Source organism: Xyrauchen texanus, chromosome 36 (assembly GCF_025860055.1).
Source record: "Xyrauchen texanus isolate HMW12.3.18 chromosome 36, RBS_HiC_50CHRs, whole genome shotgun sequence".
NCBI classification, from domain to species: domain Eukaryota; kingdom Metazoa; phylum Chordata; class Actinopteri; order Cypriniformes; family Catostomidae; genus Xyrauchen; species Xyrauchen texanus.
The window spans coordinates 7,907,566-7,931,624 of NC_068311.1; the positions used below are offsets into that span (position 1 = coordinate 7,907,566).

General features: G+C 38.3%; 1 protein-coding gene across 1 annotated transcript in view; it reads right to left on the reverse strand.

The window, feature by feature from the left end:
* The window catches only part of LOC127629784 (collagen alpha-5(IV) chain-like), a 49,592-nt gene that overhangs the window by 9,165 nt on the left and 16,368 nt on the right, over window positions 1-24,059 (reverse strand). The window contains exons 3-41 of the mRNA XM_052107027.1: window positions 23,326-23,415; window positions 23,053-23,097; window positions 22,909-22,953; window positions 22,666-22,728; window positions 21,625-21,678; window positions 20,631-20,657; window positions 20,319-20,393; window positions 20,076-20,138; window positions 19,773-19,808; window positions 19,648-19,695; window positions 19,421-19,495; window positions 19,273-19,317; window positions 19,031-19,093; window positions 18,858-18,902; window positions 18,607-18,660; window positions 16,122-16,163; window positions 15,846-15,927; window positions 14,940-14,975; window positions 14,669-14,833; window positions 14,388-14,477; window positions 13,199-13,294; window positions 12,753-12,823; window positions 12,383-12,571; window positions 11,803-11,971; window positions 10,035-10,127; window positions 9,491-9,595; window positions 9,023-9,117; window positions 8,491-8,641; window positions 7,926-8,039; window positions 6,988-7,155; window positions 6,770-6,859; window positions 6,501-6,635; window positions 6,227-6,325; window positions 6,044-6,133; window positions 5,761-5,900; window positions 5,214-5,340; window positions 4,928-5,008; window positions 1,458-1,559; window positions 1,324-1,371 (exon numbers count right to left, since the gene is read on the reverse strand). Of these exons, the coding sequence (XP_051962987.1) occupies window positions 1,324-1,371; window positions 1,458-1,559; window positions 4,928-5,008; window positions 5,214-5,340; window positions 5,761-5,900; window positions 6,044-6,133; window positions 6,227-6,325; window positions 6,501-6,635; window positions 6,770-6,859; window positions 6,988-7,155; window positions 7,926-8,039; window positions 8,491-8,641; window positions 9,023-9,117; window positions 9,491-9,595; window positions 10,035-10,127; window positions 11,803-11,971; window positions 12,383-12,571; window positions 12,753-12,823; window positions 13,199-13,294; window positions 14,388-14,477; window positions 14,669-14,833; window positions 14,940-14,975; window positions 15,846-15,927; window positions 16,122-16,163; window positions 18,607-18,660; window positions 18,858-18,902; window positions 19,031-19,093; window positions 19,273-19,317; window positions 19,421-19,495; window positions 19,648-19,695; window positions 19,773-19,808; window positions 20,076-20,138; window positions 20,319-20,393; window positions 20,631-20,657; window positions 21,625-21,678; window positions 22,666-22,728; window positions 22,909-22,953; window positions 23,053-23,097; window positions 23,326-23,415 (3,406 nt within the window). The remainder of the gene's footprint in view (window positions 1-1,323; window positions 1,372-1,457; window positions 1,560-4,927; window positions 5,009-5,213; window positions 5,341-5,760; window positions 5,901-6,043; window positions 6,134-6,226; window positions 6,326-6,500; window positions 6,636-6,769; window positions 6,860-6,987; window positions 7,156-7,925; window positions 8,040-8,490; window positions 8,642-9,022; window positions 9,118-9,490; window positions 9,596-10,034; window positions 10,128-11,802; window positions 11,972-12,382; window positions 12,572-12,752; window positions 12,824-13,198; window positions 13,295-14,387; window positions 14,478-14,668; window positions 14,834-14,939; window positions 14,976-15,845; window positions 15,928-16,121; window positions 16,164-18,606; window positions 18,661-18,857; window positions 18,903-19,030; window positions 19,094-19,272; window positions 19,318-19,420; window positions 19,496-19,647; window positions 19,696-19,772; window positions 19,809-20,075; window positions 20,139-20,318; window positions 20,394-20,630; window positions 20,658-21,624; window positions 21,679-22,665; window positions 22,729-22,908; window positions 22,954-23,052; window positions 23,098-23,325; window positions 23,416-24,059) is intronic.

Sequence of the window (24,059 nt, forward strand, 5' to 3'; positions counted from 1 at the left end):
AGAATGGGAAAGAAAGGTGATTTAAGCAATTTTGAGCGTGGCATGGTTGTTGGTGCCAGACGGGCCGGTCTGAGTATTTCACAATCTGCTCAGTTACTGGGATTTTCACGCACAACCATTTCTAGGGTTTACAAAGAATGGTGTGAAAAGGGAAAAACATCCAGTATGCGGCAGTCCTGTGGGCGAAAATGCCTTGTTGATGCTAGAGGTCAGAGGAGAATGGGCCGACTGATTCAGGAAAAAGAGGCTACAATTTGCAAGAGCTCACCAAAATTGGACAGTTGAAGACTGGAAAAATGTTGCCTGGTCTGATGAGTCTCGATTTCTGTTGAGACATTCAGATGGTAGAGTCAGAATTTGGCGTAAACAGAATGAGAACATGGATCCATCATGCCTTGTTACCACTGTGCAGGCTGGTGGTGGTGGTGTAATGGTGTGGGGGATGTTTTCTTGGCACACTTTAGGCCCCTTAGTGCCAATTGGGCATCGTTTAAATGCCACGGCCTACCTGAGCATTGTTTCTGACCATGTCCATCCCTTTATGGCCACCATGTACCCATCCTCTGATGGCTACTTCCAGCAGGATAATGCACCATGTCACAAAGCTCGAATCATTTCAAATTGGTTTCTTGAACATGACAATGAGTTCACTGTACTAAAATGGCCCCCACAGTCACCAGATCTCAACCCAATAGAGCATCTTTGGGATGTGGTGGAACGGGAGCTTCGTGCCCTGGATGTGCATCCCACAAATCTCCATCAACTGCAAGATGCTATCCTATCAATATGGGCCAACATTTCTAAAGAATGCTTTCAGCACCTTGTTGAATCAATGCCACGTAGAATTAAGGCAGTTCTGAAGGCGAAAGGGGGTCAAACACAGTATTAGTATGGTGTTCCTAATAATCCTTTAGGTGAGTGTATTTCTTACTGGCCATGACAAGTATTTTTGCTTTATCTTTTTCAACAAACAATTAAACACGCTTTACACACCTGCGTGGTCATGGACAGGTGACTAGGAGACATATAATGCAAAGGGAAAAAGAAAAAGTCCCTCACACTTTCTTTATTAAATCACATTATTAAAACACGCAACATGTATTTGGTTTGAATCGTGCAAGTCCCTTACATGAGCGAGGATCAGACTATTGTTCATACAGAAATCATAATGTTGTAATTTATAGTAAATTTACCAGCCAACTGGCAAGTGACTCACATTTGGCAATTTTTTGCCAATTTTTATTCAACATTTGCAACTTGACAAGTGTTAGTTTTTGACCCTGTCTGTAGCCTGTGTTAGAGTGGTTGGCTTTAGTGACTTACCTTTCTCACCCTTAATACCTGGTGGGCCAGGATTCCCATTCACAGTGACTAAAAAAAGAAAATGAGGATTATTTATGAGAATATGCCTGCAAATATGTGTGAGTGTGTGTGAGAATCTGTGTAAGATATCTTACGCCCTCTAACTCCTTTTGCGCCAGATGGCCCTGGAATACCGTCTCTGCCTTGCTCTCCTCTGGGTCCTGGAGATCCTGGATCTCCAGCCAAACCAGGAACACCTTAAGAAACAACAGAGAAAGAAAACACATACTTACATATCTGCAAATGAAAAAAAAATTAAATGAAAAAAAAAAAAAACATTACTGTAGTAATGCATTAGGGCACAATACAATGTATTGATACATTCAGTAACATGTCATACACTGAGGGTGTGGTTTAGCAAAGGGGTCAACAAACTCTGCTTACCATAGTTACCCATTCATTCCTATGGGGAAAATCAAGAGAAGTCTTCAATAGAAAGAAAACTTCAAAAGGTTTTTTTGGTTGTTTTTTGATCATCAAAAAAAAAAAATAAAAAAAAATCATTAGTAAATTTAATAAAAGAAGCTCAAAGAAGACTGGCCCTTAAGCAATTAAGTGACAAGATAATATGAGACACATGTGGAATCACAGATCTAAACATATGCATGTCTGCATCAGTCTTAATTTCCATATTACAAATAAAATAAATACACTGAAAAAAATCAATGTGTAAATGGTTCCCTATGAATCAAGTTACATCAATAAATGTTTTCCTATTTATGTAGCTCATTAATTGTTTGTCAGGAAACATTTCACATAATGTCATCATAATGGAATAAAATGTATTTGTTAATTACCCAATTAAGTAGCCTAAAATGTATTTTATATGTGTCCTTAACATTCCTTCAGTTTTACGTAATATTTTAGCATCACATTACTGATTTTAGTGGTGCAGTTATCCTAGTTAACTAACTTTTAGCTAGCAATAGCATACATTAGCATGCTAAATTTTAATAAGTAATTGGTACTTCAGAAAAGCAATATATAGCGTGTTGTATGTGTACCAATCCTCAAGTTAAGCAAAAGCTTCTCTCTCCACCACAATAGTAGTCCAACACTATTAAAGGCATAGTTCACCCAAAAATGAAAATTCTCTCATCATTTACTCACCCTCCTGCCATACCAGATGTTTATGACTTTCTTTCTTATGCGGAACACAAACCAAGATTTTTAGAACGATATCTCAGATCTGTAGATCAATGCAATGCAACTGAATGTTGGCCAGAACTTAAAAGGTTCAAAAAAGTAATCCAGCTTAAAAGTAATCCAGCTTCCAGTAGTTAAATGCATAGAATCGAAAGTGATATGATATGTGTGGGTAGAAACAGATACATTTTTAAGTCCTGTTCCCCTGTAAATTCTCCTCCCTACTCAGTAGATGGCGATATGCATGAAGAATGGGGATAGCCAAAAACAAAAGAAGTGAAAGTTGAGATTTATAGTAAAAAATGACTTAAATATTGATCTGTTTCTCACACACACCTATCATATTGCTTCTGAAGACGTGGATTTAACCACTCGAGTCATATGGATTACTTTTATACTTTTATGTTGCCTTTATATAATTTTTGGTCACCATTCACTTGCATTGTATGGACCTAAAGAGTGGAGATATTCTTCTAAAAATCTTTGTTTGTGTTCAGCAGAAAAAGAAAGTCATATACATCTGGGATGGCATTAGGGTGAGTAAATGATGAAAGAATTTACATTTTAAGGTGACCTATCCCTTTAAGTCTCCCCCTTTTACTCAAAAATGTATAACATTTTTAAATGTTGTGGCAGGGTGGAGGGCGGGTCGGGTCGTGATCCTGCGCGCCCGGTCCCGTATTAGGCTAATTATGCCTCCCTGAGGTTTAAAGGCCGACTGCGGAGGGCCGTGCGAGAGAGAGAGATCGTTAGCGGACATGTCCGTCATGTGTGTGTTTATGTCTTCTTTTAAGTTTATCATTAAAACTATTATTTATATTGAAAAGCCGGTTCTCGCCTCCTCCTTTCCATTGAATACGTTACACTGGTGCCGAAGCCCGGGAAGGAGGAGGGATACGCCGCAGTAGAGTTCTCGCCACTACCGTCCACTCCAACGGAGCAGCCGCGGCCATCTGCCGGGGGACGAGGAGCCCAGCCACCTGAACGCGGACGATGGCCGCCGACCGCGAGGGGAGAAGGGGCTCCTAGCCGATCGCCTGGAGCTGTCAGGGCCGCTGCCAGGGGCGCAGGAGTCGCCTACCGGCCGCTGAAACGCGGCGGGGTTTAAGACCGCCGACCGCGAGCGGGGAGGGGCTCACTGGCGACCGCCTGGAGCGAGAGGACCGCTGCCAGGGGCGGGGGAGACCCCTTCTGTTCCCCGAGAACGCGGCGGGGTGTTCCGTCCACCAGGGGCTGGAGGACTGCCTCGGATCCGCCCGGAGAGGCGCGGCTGTCGTCCGATAAAGGGTGGAGGAGTGGCCGAGGAACAAGCTGCGGCGTATCGGAGAACTGGCGAGTAAGAGTTTTTTTTTTTTTTTCATCTCTCTCTCCTCTCTCTCTCTCACTGTCGCTCTGCGTTGGCCTTTGCCTCTTTTAAAATTTACAGTTTTTGGGGGGTACTACACTGTTATAGGAAGTACCCCCCATTTTAATTATTTCTGTTTCCCTCCCCTTGTCCCCTCCCTCGTCCAGGTAGATGGGGATGACCTGCCGGCAGACAGCCGAAGGCGCCCTCCCCAGGGAAAGGGGGATGTACGTCAGGCCGGGGGCTCCCCAGCCTGAGAGAACGAGGGAGGAATGTGGCAGGGTGGAGGGCGGGGTCGGGTCGTGATCCTGCGCGCCCGGTCCCGTATTAGGCTAATTATGCCTCCCTGAGGTTTAAAGGCCGACTGCGGAGGGCCGTGCGAGAGAGAGAGATCGTTAGCGGACATGTCCGTCATGTGTGTGTTTATGTCTTCTTTTAAGTTTATCATTAAAACTATTATTTATATTGAAAAGCCGGTTCTCGCCTCCTCCTTTCCATTGAATACGTTACAAATGTATTTAAACTCAAAAAATGTATAAAATTACACTATTTCAATATTTTTACTCTCTGCATCAAGTCCCATGCAAAGCATGCTGGGAAATACAACTCCCCTGCCCATGTTGTTGAACATATTTGATTGTTCACATTCACCCAATATGTAATCTAGCAGGGAAATAAATTAATCAAAAGCAAAGAAAACAATTTAGAAGACAAACACATTTTTGTTGTGTAGATCACAAATAATATGATTTATTAAATTGAACAATCAGCGTTTTCCTGTTTTTTAGTGTAGGAAGTAAGTAATGTTGGATTGTTTTTGACCATAACAGTAAATGACAAGGCGAACTGCATGTTTCAGACTGAATTAAAGGACATACTGATCATTATCAGTAATTTTAACTGTTCCAATTTCAAAATAATACATCACATTGTATATAAATTAACAACAATGCAAAAGACATGGCAAAGCTTGGTTTGAACAAAGTATCTTTCTTCTTAGTTACTATTTACATACAAGGCTACTAGTTTCACATTTAACATTCAAAATATTCACAGAATGAGATTATACTATACCTGGTGGACCACAGGGCCCTTGATTTCCAGTTGGACCTGGAAATCCATCGAAACCATTATCACCAGGAGGTCCTGGGGGTCCTGACAATGCAAGAGCGAGACAGAGTGGAAGAAAGAACGAAATAAAGTAAACAATAGAGTTATGCTTCATGTGTTTTTGAGAGAGTGATTTAACAAAAATACAAGACAAGGGAAAACATTTTCTGGGAGGCAAACAATGCATTCAAATATTACAAATATATTTCTATGAGGATCCAATGGTTATGAAGAACATCTCAATGAATACCTGGATCTCCTGGTACTCCAGTTTCACCTCTTACTCCAGGAAACCCTGCCAAACCTGGTGTCCCAGCCATCCCATATATACCCTTGTCACCCTTTTCCCCTTTACTCCCTGGACAACCTGGTTCACCCTGACAGAATCAGCAAATGAAAGAGAAGGTATTAATTTAGGTATTATTTAATTCTAATTAAGTCATATCAGTATGCAGGTGTATGCAGAATATTCAGAGTTGCTATGCGATTGTTAGGGTGTTCTGGGTGGCTACTAGGTGGTTGCTTATTGGCTCATGTCAAAAGAGCCTAGTTTCTATGATATTCTGGTCCCTATATATAGCTTGGATTCATCCTTTATTAAGAGTCTATTGCATTTTTCCGCCCGTTTAATTTTCCACTCTGCAAAAAAAATTACAATATTTCACATAGAAAAGAAATAGCACATCTCTCCTCATCAAGGAGAGATGTTTGTTCAAATACCATAACCATAAGACTGAGCAATAGTAATAGTAAGGTTTGCCTTAGCAAGCACCACTAATAATAATAGGAGCCAATACCTTCTCGCCTGGTTGTCCTGGAAGCCCTGCCCCAGGCTGACTGGGTTCACCTTTGATGCCCTTTGGTCCATTTTGTCCTGTGACACCAGGAGTCCCAGGTTCCCCACAAACTCCAGGCAAACCTTTTTCGCCTTTCACTCCTGCTCGAGAAAATAAACACATTTGCATTTGTGAAATTAATTGAAATTACAATTAAAGCATCATTGCTGTTAGAAAAGTGATCTAATTCTCTGCACTAATTTTCTTGTCTACTGTATCTGCATATAAGTGTGTATCAACTTGCCTGGGGACCCTATAACCCCTGGATCCCCACAATTTCCATCAAAACCCCTATTTCCAGGAAGCCCATTCTGGCCTGGGTCACCAGGCGGACCTGGAAATGAAAAGGTACACACTTGTTTACTATGTTTTGAAGTGGGCAGTAATTGGACAGTATTGGTGAGAATTTGGAGGGGAAACTCTGTACCTGGTGGACCAGTACTGCCTGGAAGTCCATTCTTTCCAGATTCTCCATAGTTGCCTGGGATTCCAGAGTACCCTTTAAAGCCTGTTACACCAAGAAGACCTAAAACACAGAGTATGCTACATATAATGTCTGGAAATCCTTGAACACCCATCAACAATGCAGACATTAGAATATCTAGTGAGGATCAGACCATCAGAAGTGACTTAGCAGTAGACATAACAGCATACATTGTCAAATTGGAAATCAGATGTTAAAAGGCCAGCTAGAAACTCACCTGGTTGGCCAGGATCACCAGGATCTCCTGGAGACATGAGGTTTGTTGGTTGTCCCTTAGGACCACTGGCTCCACGGTCTCCTGGTTCCCCTGGTATTCCTTTAACACCTGGAACTCCATTCCTACCAATGAAACCTGAGAAAAGATCATCGCCATAATCATGATCCACAGAAGAAAGCAAGCCATATAGATTTAGAACAACATGCATTTTTTTATTTTGTTTATGGATGGATGGATGGATGATAGAGTATATGTGTGTATTTTTCAACCTTTAGGTCCAGGGGCTCCAGGTGGTCCAGGATTTCCCTCTACTCCAGGTGGACCTATGCTTCCAGTATCCCCCTGATTTCCACGTGGACCTGGAAGAAATCAATGCAGTCAGAACAAAAACAAACTTCAATAGAACTAAATATCCATATTGACATAATTCAAGAGGTAAACAAGAGGCTTGTTCTATACTTATTCACTTTAGTATTCACTTTAGTACCTGGGAAGCCTGGTGAGCCATCTCGGCCTCTGAAACCTGTTGGTCCATGGATACCAATCAATCCAGCCACTCCATTTCTCCCAGGTATCCCAACCATACCTGTTGGACCAGGTTCACCCTGTCCAGATGGTCCAGTTTCACCCTGTGACCCCTTCAGCCCTAGAACCCCTAAAGACAAGTAATTACAACTGTCATATACACTCACAGACCACTTTATGAGGTACAGCTGTGCACCTAATTATTCATGCGATTATATAATCAGCCAATCATGTGGTATCAGTGCAATGCATAAAATTAGCAGATATGGGTAAGGAGCTTCAGTTAATATTCACATCAACCATTATAATGGGGAAAACATGTGATCTCAGTGATTTTGAACGTGGCATGATTGTTGGTGCCAGACGGGCTGGTTTGAGTATTTCTGTAACTGCTGATCTCCTGGGATTTTCATCCAAAGCCAAGAACAGAAAGCTGAGGCTACAGTGATTTTTGGACCCTCTGCAGCCTCAGCTTTCTGTTCTTGGAAGACAGAAGATGAACCAACATGTTCTTCAGCTGTACTAAAGCTCATACTTAGAGTTGGGGAACTCCAGTATCCAATAGTATCAACTATTACTATTGCCAATACTTTATCAAAATAGATAATTGATCATAGTCTATGATGTTTATTAAAGCTTAAATGTTTAACAAGCTTATCACTTACATAGATTTGTTGGACCTTATTAAGGAAACCCAAGCAGAACATATTTGTGAGTAAATCAAGAAAAAACATTCTTATGTAAGTTGTCCCTTTAAATTTAATACAGTTCTTGAGTGATTCATTAACTCTCTACACACACATTTTTTCAAATCATGTTTTGTGTTTAGGCAACTTAAAGCACTGATCAATCACTTTCAACTTTAATTAGGTAAATCAATATCTGCATTTGATTTCTTACCTGTTGGTCCATCTAGTCCTATGATTCCTAAAGGCCCATCATCACCTTTGACTCCTGGAAAACAGTCTCCTGTAACCCCAGCATCTCCAGGTGAACCATCAAGACCCCGTACACCTGACAGCATGAAAAATTTGTGTGAGTGTACAAATGTGTTTCTAAGAGAGAGACCTGAGAGTAAACAAAGAGTTTTAGCATTTAAATAAAAAAATTATCTAGGATTAGGTCTCTAATCAAATAATCAGGTTTGTGACATTGCCCATTTTAACTCCTTCGTTCAAAAGGTCAGATTTCCTTGCTTCCTTTGAAGCATACAAGATACCCTTTAGAACATTCTCAAAATATGCTGGATAACATGGATCATCTAGTTGCATACAAAGTGGAGTCCATGCCAGCACAAGTGCATGCAAAATTTGCAAAAATGCAAAATGAGTGGACTCTGACATCTGACTGATCTAACTACCTACCTACCTACCTATAGACTGGTTGGTAGGTTGGTTAGTCAGTCGGTCACAAGTTAGGTAGGCAGACATACAGACAGACAGACAGAAAGAATGAATTCACCAACCACAGTCTCCTGGTTGCCCTTCCCTTCCTCTTTGACCTGGACATCCAGGTAATCCAGAAGGGCCACAGTTTCCAGGTGACCCAAGAGCCCCTTCATCTCCTGGCAGCCCCTGCCGACCTTCGGGCCCTGGGGAGCCGAATGCCATATCCCCCTGTGGATTTAATTTTAGTTTATTACACACCTGGGATGGTATAAGGGTGAGTAAACAATGAGAGAATTTTAATTTTAATGAATTTCTGATTTTATTTGAGAGTAAATAACGACTTAATGTTCATTATGTTCATCAAACAATGTGACCGTATTCCTTCAGAAGACTTGTAATATGGCGCATACGTCCCATGGACTTCTTTTATGACACTTTTGGGTCCTTTCTTGAGCTTTAAAGTGGGTCACTATCAACTGCCATTGTATGTTATTGTATATTACAATATTCTTTAAAATATATCCTTTTGAAGAAAGAAAGTCAAATGGGTTTAGAACGACATGAGGGTGAGTAAATTATCAATTATGTAATAAGTGTCACCACCCTGACCTTTGATCCTGGAAATCCGGGTGGTCCTGGAGGGCCAGGGCGGCCTGCACATCCAAAACCAGGTAGGCCCGGCATCCCTTTAACACCCTTATCACCTGAAACATTGCGAGAAAATGAGATCAGAGAGAACTGCCATCATTTGAGGTTACCAATCCACTTAGATCCACTTAAAGTGATAGTTGATCTTTTACTCGCCCTAATGTTGTTTCAAACCCTTATGAATTTATTCTTCAATGGAACACAAACAAAAAGATGTTAGGCAGAAGGATAGCCTGTGTTTGTGTTCCACAGTAGAAAGAAAGTCATTCAGGTTTGTAGATGAGGCTGAGCAAATGATGACAAATTAAAATTTTGGGTGAACTCTCCCTTTAAGCTGGTTGACACACACACACACACACACACACACACACACACACACACACACACACACACACACACACACACACAGCAACACACACCAAATGCTACCTTTAGGGCCAGTAAGTCCATTTCCTCCTTGGACTGATGGTCCTGTCTCTCCTTTTAACCCACACAGTCCAGGAAATCCTTGAACTCCAGTGCTGCCCTCAATACCTTCAACACACATACAGGAACATAAAACATGTTTATTCATTCTACATCCTGTTTTCAGTCTTCTTGTTGAAACTCAATCAATCAATGAGTCAATGAATTAATAACATTTTATTTATACACCTTTCAAACAAATTAAATGTAATCAAAAGTGCTTTACAAGCGATTGTTGCAAAATACAAGAAGTATTAAAATAACAATAACAAATTAATTATGAAATATAAAATAAATAGATTTTAATATCACAGTAAAAAGTTAATGAAATAAAATAATAACGATCAAACAGTAAAATGTTGATAACACTAAAATAGAATAAATAATAATGATATTAATGACTAAAATACTAAAACCATAAATGTTTTTAAATATTACATTAAAGCCAGACAGAATAGATGGGTTTTTAGTTTACGTTGAAACCTGACAAAGAGAGCTTTTTGCTTACCTGGAGGTCCTGGCAGACCAGGTGGACCAGGCCGTCCAGGTTCCCCCAAGTCTCCAGGTGTCATTTGTACTGATCCTGGAGATCCTTTCTCGCCTATGGGATGGTAATATTTGAGCCTGTTATTCCTCCACACCACTATTTGTCTCTCACTTTTACTGCTGTTTGAAATCCCATGTGTGGCTCCTATTACATTTATTTCATGGGATATATATATATATATATATATATATATATATATATATATATACACACATACACACTGTATATATAAGCAATATCACATGATCAAGAGTGCGATATGGCCCTACATCAGCACTGCTGTGATTCGGCCGCAGTTTGGATGCTCAGTTTTAAAAACAGAGTACAGTCATAAAAAAGCATTTGTGCATGGAACTACTTTTTTACACGACAGAACAGAATCTGTCATTGCTGGTTCAAACCAAATGATGCGTCTAAGCCTTCATTAGTAATTCAAAATTGTCACTTGAGAAATAATATCATGGCTTGTGCTATTTTGAACAAATTATTGGATAAATAAGGATGGATGTGTGTGTGTGTGTGAGAGAGAAAGAGAGATAGATAGAGAGAGAGACAGAGCATGTGCGATCACCTGTTGCCACACCCAAGCAGAGATGCTGTCAGCTTTCTGAAGATCAGCTTTCTCAGTGGAAAAATAGCATCCAAGTGGGAGTAATTCTCTTTATTTCATGGTAGCCGGTGCGCAAGTGTCGATCACTATAGAAACCGCAATGTCCTCCGCCATTTTAAACAGCACCCATAGTGTAATTAATCAGTCTGTTGTGTCTCTCAGCTGTGATGAGCCGTAATGCTGAAGTTGTTCTTTTAAAGCCTTTAAAACTATTTTCTAGCTTTAGTAGTAGTAAGTACAAGCGATCACAAAGAGCTGTTTTATGTAAACAGCTGACGCAGATTCACTTCACGTCACCTAACTGGCTCATATTACAAACGAAAATTATCTTTTGCCAACACTTGCTGGCAAACATATTTAATGTAAAAAAACAGATCTGCACTGTTCTTACACTTTAGTTTAGATCAGCACGAACACAAGCGTAGTGATACACACAGTGAAGCTTCAGAGTGCTAATGGTGTCAGACCATCAGTACTCATCAGAACGTCTCTTTGTCTAATCAGATTTGAGGACCGGAACTAACTGTTTTTTATATATATATATATATATATATATATATATATATATATATATATATATATATATATATTATATATATATATATATATATATATATATATATATATATATATATATATATATATATATATATTATATTATTACTATTATTATTAAATCCTTTTAGCAAAATCACATTACAAAATGTGCAACACCATACAGTACATGTAATACAATATCTATACACTAGAGAGAGATTAATACAAATCTATATTAATTATGATTGCCTTTTTTCACAGAGAATCTAATTGAGCCAATATAATGTTCCATTTCCTCGCAAGTGTGGCTCCTATGGACCCTTTTCACAGAATCTGATGATACATTTCCCTTAATTTAGCAGCTATTATTTCCAATTGATTACTTTTTTACTGTACATTTATAAAACTTTTCTTTGTGTTATATTACACTGGCATTGATAAAAATAAATAAATAGTATCCTCTGCTGCAATAGGGTTTCAAATACAGCTGCTAAGGGAGTGAATTTGGCATCTTGTTCACTTCTGACAGCCATAATCTATCTCTCTCTATTTTCCTCTTATAATACAATACAGACTTCATACCTGGTTCTCCAGGATTTCCTGGCTGACCCAAAACTCCCAAACTGCCTTTCTCTCCGGATACCCCTGGTTGCCCCACACCCATTGACCCCTGGCTGCCCATTGGACCTGTCCTGCCAGGCTCCCCACAAGGTCCTTGGTCACCACAGTTCCCCTTAGGTCCTGGAGGACTCTGGAATAATAAGAGTCAATTACCTTAAAGGGTTCATGGCCTTCCAAGTTCTGTTGACTTTTAAACCTGTTGCTACATAAAAAACTTGTATCAATTAAATTACATACAGTACATTGAAATAGCAATTTAAAAAGCCTGAAGATTTTAGCAACTAAAAATGTGTTGTTTGCTAACACTCTTGAACGTTTTTAGGCCAACACAAGTGGTGCCGATATTAGCATTTTTAAATTATTTAATATATGTAATTTTTACTATACTTAGTTAATTAATATGTTCCCAAATTATATTTGCTATGTTCTCCCATTTCCCTTTATTCACCAGCTGTGCCATTTAACCTGCTATAGTTTACATCTGGGTTCCAAAATCACAAATGTGAAAAGGGCCAATTTTTAAGAAAGCTGGATTACTTACTGGGTTTCCTTTTGGTCCTGGTGGTCCTTTGAAGCCAGGGTTGCCTGGTATGCCATCTTTTCCATTTATCCCAGATGGTCCTGCATAACCAGATTGTCCTATGTGGCCCTTCTCCCCAATCTCAGTTCTTGTCCCTCTGACTCCTTTGACACCCAGAGGCCCAGGTAAACCTTGTGGACCTAATGAACCCTTTGCAAAGATTTTAATTGTAATCACAGACATATTCAACGGTCCTTGAGAATAATTTTCTGTACAATTTCAACTACTGTACATCATTGAAGATGACAAATTATAGTACTATACAATAGTATTCTTTGCTAAATAATGAAGAAGATGAATGGATAAAGCAGCTGTATGCAAGTAAACTCACCGGAAGACCAGGTGGACCTTCTGGCCCTTGGAAACCTTTGGATCCTTTAGCGCCTTGAAATCCCTCAACACCTGAACAAAGAAAAACATTTGTTAATAGCTCTGTTGTTAATAGATCTGATGTCTGTTACTGCTGTCATATATCTATACTGTATGTATATATATATATGGTTGTGCACGTTTCATTCCTCTTGTATCACTCTGACTCCAAGGCCTCTTTCTTCTCACATAGTAAAATCAATTCAACTCCAATGAATATAAGTTAATGATGTCTTTTTATTTAAGTGACTGTGTATAAGCAATACAAAGACTGTCTGGTTGTCTCACTGTACATTATAACTTACATATAAAACTTCATGGGATGTGTTAATTATCATAGAATGCACTAAGTGAGGAAAGATCACCGGTACTTTTCCAATAAGTTTAAATGTGGTGTGATGACTTCACCTGGCTCTCCATGTTTACCAGGATCTCCAGGTGGTCCCGGGGGTCCAGGTTCAATAAAAGAGACAGAGCACAGCCTGCAAAGAGAGCCTTGTTCTCCTGTAATAAAAATAAAGGACTACAGTTTAATATGATTAGCACATGTTATTCGTTTTATGTATTCATGTAAGTGCAAAATAGACAGGAAAAGGAATATTTCAGATTCAATGCAAGTTCTATGGGCACCACTTGTGAAATACTGTTGATTACCATTGAATTGTAATTGTCCAATATATGTAGGAAATCATGGCCACACACATTACAATGAAGACTCTAGTCATATCAGTAACTTCATAAAAGCTGTTTTATTCTACATATAGAGGGTCTGTATATGAGGGCTGCCATGTTAGAATCACATGACCATCCAAATACCACTCGCTTAATCTCAGTAACCGTCCTTTTATTTGACACTATCAATCACTGATTAAAGTAATCATGGCTGACTGTGAATGCTAAATGTCTACAATGGCATCTGACACTGAAAACTATTGATTTTAAATGATGTTAAGTGTCAAAGTCCAAGATGACACAAAGACAAAAGTTACTGAGTTCACCTTTAATGCTGAAGTATGTAATTTCTTCAAAACTAGCACCACCAAAAGGAATTGCAAAAATAAACAGTGTTTTAAAAACAGCTTATTGAATATGCCCTTGTCTGCTGTTGTTCAGACCACCAGATAGTTCTGGCCCCATCTCACACCATTGGTTGAGTAACATTGTTGGGGAAGGTCTAAGCAAGTCTTTCAAATCAAACCCAGGAAATGTATAGTGCCATAGATGCATAGTGTTTACATACTGTTTAGCTAATTCAATGAACCTATACAGCTTTAAACATACATGTTATACATGTTAACATGACATAAGTGTGATAAAATTGCTTTTTGACGTTCTCTGTACAAAGTTTTATCCAATCTTTCACCTCTGCCATGATCATTAAATGTAGAACATTACAAAGACAGTAAACACAGTAACTTTTATATTGTATGTGCAATGATATCAGAAATGGATACAATGTTACAAACACAAATAATAATGTCTTGCCCATTTACGTCCGTTAATACAGGATACAACAGATGCTATAGATACTCAGCTTAACTTGAGATAAACACCTTGCCTCAACCATAATTAATATAGTGAGGTAGGCGAATCTAACCTGGTTTCCCAGGGTCTCCACGCAGACCCTCGGGTCCTGTTAGACCTTTTTCACCCTTGGGCCCTTGTGGTCCTTCACGCTTATTGACATCTGATGAGAAAGAAACACAAATGTTTTCAAAAAAATTATTATTATTATAATTTTTATCCTTTTTGTTCATTGAAATATGATAAACTTGTGTGACAATAATCAATTTACTATAAATTCAATGCTACTGAGATTGGAAAGGTTTTTTTTTTTTTTTACTATTTAACATAAAATAAATGATGAGAGGTTTATACTTGGAGGTCCTGGAGAGCCAGGGTCACCCGGGGGTCCTCGTTCCCCTGGTCGCCCATCAATTCCTTTGGGTCCAGTGACGTTAGGTGCAGGTTCTCCTTTTTCACCTCTCTCACCCCTAAACCCTGGGTAACCTGTCTTTCCCTTAGGTCCAGGTAAGGCAAGGCCTGATATATTTGAGTGAAAAGAAATTAAATGTTTGTTGGTGCGTATTACATGCATGTGTATTTGTGTACTTGGGACAAAGATACAGAGTATGGATGCATTATTTACCAGGAGGACCTAGATTTCCAGGATTGCCAATGGAACCTTTAAAAATAGAGAAATATAAAGATAATTTTGGTTATATACTTTTTTATAAAATATCTGAATGTGGTGATGGGGGCATGGTTGTGTGTCTGTCAGCGGGAGAGATAGTGAGGTAAGGCTTGTCACCTGGGTTGAAATGATCTCTAACACCTGTCTCTTGTAATAGTGATGGCGGAGGGAGGCTTAAAGGCCACCAGCTCACCAGCGGGAGAGAGAGAGAGCATGAACTTGACGCTTGCTGAATGTGTTTAAGAAAAAGTTTATTTTGTGATCTGATTGCGTGAATAGACTGCATTAATTCACCCTAAAACCTGCAGTAGAAAGAAAGAAAAATCTTGCCTGCATGGCTTTGTTGCCTCCTGACTCCTCCATTGCCTAAGATAACTTTTTACATTGAATTACTATATATTACTATATTACCTAAACTTATTAGTTAGTAGATATTATTTAAGCCATGTATTGGTTTTGGGCATTTTTTACAGATTCATTTAAGACCCCAAGTAATCAAAATTACATTTTTGTGGCTCTGTTTGCTTTGAGGCTTCAGTATATGCTAGTCTACTACCAAAAGTTGACAAAGTAACAGATGTTAGCACTCTAATCTAATCTCTTCCATGAAAGTGTCTCTTACCTTAATATCATCTACCACCGACTAGGCATAACAAGTAGATCATATTTTTTTGTCAGCTGCCTTATACTAAAGGATTTTGAGTATTTTGTTAAGGGACAAGCCGTTCGATATATCCCAACCTTTGACAACAGGAAACAAATTGCACTGTCAAACCATTTCATGTGGTTATTAACTCTTTTTGTTGGCCGTATAGTTATGTATGCATGAAAGCTCTTCATTAAGTTAATTTGGTCACTAACCTTCACTACCTCGGGGACCTGGGGGTCCCGGTGGTCCAGGAAAACCTTTTTGACCATTGACCTCCTCAAATACTACAATGAACTACAAATAGAGATCAAAGTACGATTTAAGATTTACTCAACAATATCAATTACTCATTAAATATAAAGATCTTGGCTAATAAAACGTCATCAGCTAAAGCAGTAGTAATAACCAACATCATATGATTCAAGTGAAATTAAACATATCAAGATTTATCATAAATGTATAACTTGTTTATGGAAATGTATAATTACCTCTCCAGGGATACCAGGGGGGCCACGATCACCTTTTGAACCCTGAAGCACACACATAGAAGCAAATTAATGAGGTAAGTATGAAGGATTGAGATAACAACTAGAGTTGAATTGCATTTCAAATGAGCATCCATAAGAGGGCACTGTATTGGCTGCAGATAAAATATTCAAAATATTTCATATTTAATTATCAGTCTCGCTTTCCAAATAAAGAATAAAAATATAAATATAGATAATGTGAGAGTGCAACATTCTTTGAGTACAAAAGATTGATAGAGATGATAGAACGATGAAAGATGATAGGAAGACAGACAGACAGACAGACAGACAGATAGACAGATAGACACTGAATATAGAACAGACAGACAGACATATAGATAGACACTGCATATAGGACGGACGGATGGACGGACATACATACATACATACAGACAGACAGACAGATAGACATATAGATAGACACTGTATATAGGACGGATGGATGTACGTACATCATAGATAGATAGATAGATAGATAGATAGATAGATAGATAGATAGATAGATAGACAGACAGACAGACAGACAGACAGACAGACAGACCGACAGACAGACCGATAGTCACTGAATATAGAACAGACAGACAGACATATAGATAGACACTGTATATAGGACGGACGGATGGACGGACATACATACATATATACATACAGACAGACAGATAGACATATAGATCAGCCTTTCTCAAACTTTTTTCAGTCAGGGCACCTTTCAAAAGTGCATAAATTCTCAAGGCACCCCAGTGTAAAATATAATTTAAAAACACTGCATAACCCAAATGTAAATGCAAATGTCCTGTTTATTTAGACAGAACAGTAATGAACAGAGCATAATACGAACTGTAAATAACAATAACAATAATAATAACAACTTTATAGCACCTTTAAAAACACAGGTTTGCAAAGTAATTCACAAAATAATTAATCAGAGACACAAATGCCATAAAACCGTAAGAGGTGGACCGCCCAATACAAGAACCCAACAACAAATCCAGACCAGGAGAACTAAAATGAAGTGCAGGATGCAGTTAAAATAAAATAAAAAGGGGCAGACATGAAAACAATATATATATACAATACGATAAGAAAAAGATGCATGTTAAAAAAAGCACCAGAGGTACTAAAAGTGGCCTAAATTCACGTTTATTTTTACGTTTCTGTCAGTCTGAGGTGTTGTTGCTATAACGCGTTGCTATGGGTTGCGTCACTTGCGTCAAGTTGTGTGTGTGTGTCTTGCTTCGGTCTTGTGAGATGGATTTTTATGGTTAATTTTATATATATATATTTATCTAAAATGAATTTACAATTTTATTAATACGTTCATATGTTTAAAAAGAAGAAGAATGTATTTATGTAAATTAAAATATATTTATATATGAAATGTCAGATTTTTATTTTTTTTTTTTAGCCTACGTAATTTTTTGGCGGCACCCCTGACACAGTCAAGGGGCACCCCAGTGTGCCGTGGCACCCACTTTGAGAAAGGCTGATATAGATAGACACTGTATATAGGACGGATGGACGTACGTATGTCATAGATAGATAGATAGATAGATAGATAGATAGACAGACAGACAGACAGACAGACAGACAGACAGACAGACCGACAGAAAGACTGAACTACAGACAGACAGACCGACAGACAGACAGACAGACAAACAGACAGATTGAACGACATACAGTCAGACAGATAGACACTGTATATAGGATGGACGAACAGACAGATAGATAGACACTGTATATAGAACAGACAGACAGACAGATAGATAGACACTGTATATAGGACGGACGGACAGACAGATAGATAGACACTGTATATAGAACAGACAGACAGACAGATAGATAGACACTGTATATAGAACATACAGACAGACAGACATATAGATAGACACTGTATATAGAACAGACAGACAGACAGATAGATAGACACTGTATATAGAACAGACAGACAGACAGACATATAGATAGACACTGTATATAGGACGGACGGACAGACAGATAGATAGACACTGTATATAGAACAGACAGACATATAGATAGACACTGTATATAGGACGGACGGACAGACAGATAGATAGACACTGTATATAGGACGGACGGACAGACAGATAGATAGACACTGTATATAGAACAGACAGACATATAGATAGACACTGTATATAGGACGGACGGACAGACAGATAGATAGACACTGTATATAGAACAGACAGACATATAGATAGACACTGTATATAGGACGGACGGACAGACAGATAGATAGACACTGTATATAGGACGGACGGACAGACAGATAGATAGACACTGTATATAGAACAGACAGACGGACAGACAGATAGATATACACTGTTTATAGAACAGACATACAGACAGACAGACAGACAGACAGACAGACGGAAGGATGGAGGGACGGATGGATGGATAGATGGATGGTGGATGGATGGATAGATACCGTATCCCCAGCTACACCTGTTGCCCCTTGAAATCCAACATCTCCAGGCTCACCCTAAAACACAAAAACTCACTGTTGTATCAAAGCTTTTAATCCATCTAAATCCTTTTATTTCTCATCTTGTTTTGAAATTGTTTAATTGACTGGTTGAACATACATGCTAATTTAAAGAACATAACAGCACTGATATTAAGAATCAATGATCGGTTGGCATTTCTCAGGTGGGTGAATGTGATTGTTTGTGTTCTTACCTTAAGGCCAAACTCTCCTTGATTCCCATCGTTTCCAGCATTCCCCTGAAAATACAGTAAATGCATGCTAAATACAAACACAATACTAAAAATGACTTGGTGTGAAAGGGCTTATAGAATATTTTGAGAAAGGATGAGCCTCTATTTTCTCTCTATCTTTCGTAGTTATTTACCGGAAAACCAGGCTCCCCTCTTTCCCCAGTCTCCCCCTTGGTACCTGGACGACCAGGACGACCCTGCAGAGCAAGTGAGGTTTGTTCATTGCATTGTCATTTAACATGCATTACCTTAAAAAATATTACATAGCAAAATGGAAAGAAGCATGTGCCTATGTTTATGCCCATTTATAGTAGGCCTATGTGTTCCTGTATGTCAACGTGTGTGTGAGTGTGAGTGTGCACGTGTGCATACTCACAGTTGGTCCAAGGCATCCAGTGTCTCCAGGATCACCTTTTTCACCCTGAAAATAAAAACCCACAAGTCAGAATTTAATTTTTTGGCATAACCGAATACAACAGGATATATTTCACAAAATGCATTAATGCTTTTTAAGGAAAGGTTACCTTTAGCTCGTTTCGTCCTGTTACAAATAACTTTACGCCTTTTTGTCCTGGTACACCAGGTGGACCCTTTACACCCTGCAGCAAAGCCAAGACAATGCATATAGGCTTTTTGAGATACCATTCATGCGGCATTTTCAGGTTCAGAAAAAATGGGGATCATCAAATTCGCTTGCATGTTTTGCAAGAGTAAAAGCTCTGACGGCAAGTTATAAGAGGGCAGATCTGACCTTTTCACCACTGGGCCCAGATAATAACATGCTTCGACCCTCCAGGCCCTATACATAATGAAATAATGTTAGATTCAGACCTACACACACACTGGCATAATCGCACTAGCTTTATCAGGACTAACCTTCTCTCCTTGGACCCCTGGAAATCCTTGTATTCCCTGAAAGTGTTTTTTTAAAACATTGTTAAAGGGTAGTTGACATTTCAAGCAGTGACAGCAGTGTTCTACAGTGTGACAGGCATCAATATGCATCTTTAAGTGAACTTAAAAGGCGCAACGACAAATTAGTACCTAAAATATACACGCTCTCTTATACTTTCATATACGTTCTTCTAAAAAATGTTGATCCTGATTAAAAGAAGTTAATGTTCTGTTGTCAGTGGTCTCAAAAATACAGAAGAGATATAAAAACATTTAGTAACATACTGTTGCACCTCTAGGCCCAACTGGTCCCTCTGGTCCCAGTAACCCGGGCATCCCTGGCAGACCCTACAGATATACAGTATAACCATACAATTGCATAATGTTTTGCAATCTTAACAAGACAGAGAAGCAGTTACACACATAACAACATTGATAAAATAATTATTGAAAATATAATAAATAAAGCAATTTTCCACATGTTAAAGCTCCCTTTAATAGCTTGATTGTCATCATTGTGCCTCTTACTTTTTCTCCTTTTCTACCTGGAATACCAGGAAGTCCTTTCACTGCTTCGCTGGGCGGGAAGTAATAGGTATCTCCCTAAAAATGACAATCATTTATTGTCATCGTTATATTATCCTTTACATTAGCACAATTCCATATTTCACATTATTTACTCTCTGAGAGACTTGAAGGAATTAAATGTAGGCCTGTATGTAAACATGTAAACTTTAAATATTTACTATGATTTATTATATTAATTGTGACTACTGTGACAGCTTAGAGCTTCTTAAAATTTCTTAAATGTCTGTATACTTCTTCTTAAATAAAACATACCTTATGTCCTTGGATGCCTTGAATTCCCTGAAAGAAGAACAAAGAAAGTTGGGTTGTGGTTTCAGAGTTTCAAAATGATCAGAAACTTACATTCTTAAAATAATAAATGTTTAGGATGTTTTGCATCAAACTCATTTACAATGCCAACATGTTCAGAAAAATTGCAATAATATTTAACATTGTAAGTTGTTTATATTAATGTAATTAATAATCATTAAAAACATAATTAATTGGCTCTATAACTCTCTACCAATAACTGGTGTGTGGTGAGTGTACGGGTGCACTTTGGCTGCCGTTGCATCAATCAGGTGGATGCTGCACACTGGTGATGGTTGAGGAGAGTCCCCTTTTTACTGTGTGAAGCGCTTTGAGTATAGTGTCAGAAAATCCCTACATAAACATAACGTTCATTCATTCATTCATTCTTTTATTATCTCTATGCTCCTGTTTTGCCTTTGAAGTTTTAAAATGTCTTACATTTTTGCCCTTTAACTGGGGTTTGGTTTATTGTTGGCAGGCTATGAATACATTATTGTTGTCACACAGACAAATAACAAAACTATTTGCAGCATTCTCTGAGTTGAGACTCTAAATCTGTGTTCTGTCAAGTCGCTTTTATTTTGAAATTGCCTTGCCTTTTTTTGTTGTTTCCTGCTTCCTGTGCATGCCATAAAAGTTCAAATCAGTCATATGCCACATTTCTTTGTGATTTTTTGCAACGTCATATTTACTTAAATTGGCCTTGGTGAGTTTCGTGTCCTTATATTAGTCTTACCATTTAAAAAAAAATTTTTACATGGTTTTGTTTTCCAGAATATTTACAATATTTGGAACATTTCCAAAATAAAGCACTGCAATTGAAATGGTTGCAAATGAGTGACCATTACATTAGACTTTTTTTATATTATAAAATTTTTCTACATCTATTGACATATTAAATATCAACACATTTTATTTATTGACTATATATGCATTACTGATATTCATTACTCACCTGTGGGCCAGGACGTCCTCTCAGTCCTATAATGCCTGGTGTACCGGGTTCACCCTGGAAGAAAAAAACAAGTAATTAATGACAAGGTAATATTTACTGCCTTAAATATCTCATTGTGCAGCTGTGTGGGGCATTGCATTTCAATGAAAACACCTTCAACACAGGTTTAGTATGTATATTAGAGTCCTGTATGTGTTATTATGTGAGCAGGAAGTAAAGTACATTGTCTCTGTTTATGGTATGAAAGAACAAAATAAAGATGCAAGTGATAGGGCTAAACAAAAAAAATGTAATGTGATTATTTTTAAAAACTACTTACATGAGTTATTTTAGATTTGTATAGAAAATTGCAGCAGCAAAACATATGTGAAATTACGCAAATGTGCACTGAAAGTGAATATGGAGCACTTTAAATATAATGCACTCAGTGCACATTAGCACACCAAAACTGAAACTGTCACTCAGGAAACCAGATAGATAGACTTTGTGTATCGAGCACAGAACTGCTCTAAAAACACTAAAAACACTGAAAATCATGAGCCTCATGGAGTATCAATCCAATCAGACAAAACCAATTTGCGGACATAAGCGCAACACAGTGGCATTGCGTTTAGACTATTAAATATGTAATTAACTCAAAGCCCTCACGGTTGGATAATCGCACTGGGCCATCTCGTGATTTCGATTTTATTTCGATAATAAAAGCTATCCTTTACAATTAAATCTAACCAGCCACAACTGTGACGAGTGATAGGAAATTTAGTTGATTGCTCTATTTCTGTTTCTATTTCTATTATATCGATTTCTTTTTCTTGTGCCGTTGTTCTGGATAGCCCCACCGACAGTAAAATCACATTGGTCCAAAATCCTACTCGTCATAAAAAATCTTCTGATTGGCTGTTATTAGGTAACACTGCACCGCAGTTTCGTGTTCAGTGTGGATAGACATATTGCTTTTTGCTAGAAACTTGTCAGATTGTGCCTGGTTTAGACAGAGTGTAATACTAATAAAGAATTGGGTCAATACTTCCTCTTCATTACCTTTGTGCCATTGCATCCTGGTAGACCAGGAAACCCCATAGGTCCCTTTTTCCCAGGGAACCCCTGAAAGAGAAAAACATAATGTTCACACTTTATTTAGTGGGATGACAACCATGCAAGAACATGTTTTTAATACTTTTGACCAACACTTTTCAGAGAGGATGCAATTTATTATTGCAATAGAAGCTGTTTGCAGTGTTTCAAGCTGAAAGCGCCTAGGTGTAAAATAATCTAAAAACTTACAGGAAGCCCTGGTGGGCCCAAGAATCCTGCATTCCCTGGAACTCCCTAATGGTGTGAACAAGAGAGAGAGAGAGACGGTAGTATTCAATTATACTGTGAGGGTCATTAGGAATATACATTTAAAAACACATACACACTCCATACCCTGGAACCTTTGGGTCCGGGGATGCCTGGAATTCCCATATTTCCCTGTATGATTAAAAAAATGAAAGAAAGAAAAAAGCATCATTACTAAACAATAGAACAGTTATTTTTGTTTATTGCATATATTGTAATAACATGAAAGCACATTTACTCTCAAAGACATTTTAATGAATAATGACAAAATTCTATAGTGTTTCTCTTAAAGCACGATTCAGATGTTTTGATATTTTAATATGATTCTCTGTTTTAGTAAAATAGTCATGTGTAACACACTTTTGGACCATGGTCTCCAGGAGGGCCCTCAATTCCTTGATACCCTGGTCTTCCTCTTGCACCATAAATGCCAGGATACCCAGGATCACCCTGAGAGACAGCGAGAGCAGTGATAGCTTTTTTCAGCAGGTGTAATTCAGAAAACTGCTTGAAAAAACGCAACAATAATACATTCAATGATGTTGACAAATTGGTTTCAAGACAATGGCATTTTCATGACAATCACAGAAAATGTTTTGTTAAAGGCACACTCAGTTTTGAAACATATGTATAAAATCATGAATACTCACACAAGATGAGGACTGTAGACATATCAGTAACCTTATGAAAGTGGTTTAAATCTAGATGGAGACGGTCCGCACATGGGGGCTGCCATGTTAGGATCACATGACCGGCCAAACACCACTTGCTTAATCTCAGTAACTGTCCTGTTATTTGACACTTTCACTCATAGATTAAATGAATCATGTCTGACTGTGAATAGTGAATTTATACAATGGCATCTGTAACTGAAAACAATTGATTTTGAATGATGCAGCATTAAAGCTGCTAGTTGTCAATGTATGTCCAAAGGAAACTAACAAAAAAGTTACTGAGTGCAGCTTTAGTGACTGTAAAAAATACAGCAAAGTGTCCTCCTCTGCCACATCCTACTATACTCAATAATGCTTTAGATTGTTGTGCTGACACCTAGTGGCGTGGATGCAGCCGAAGATTCTTTAGCCTAAGTGTGC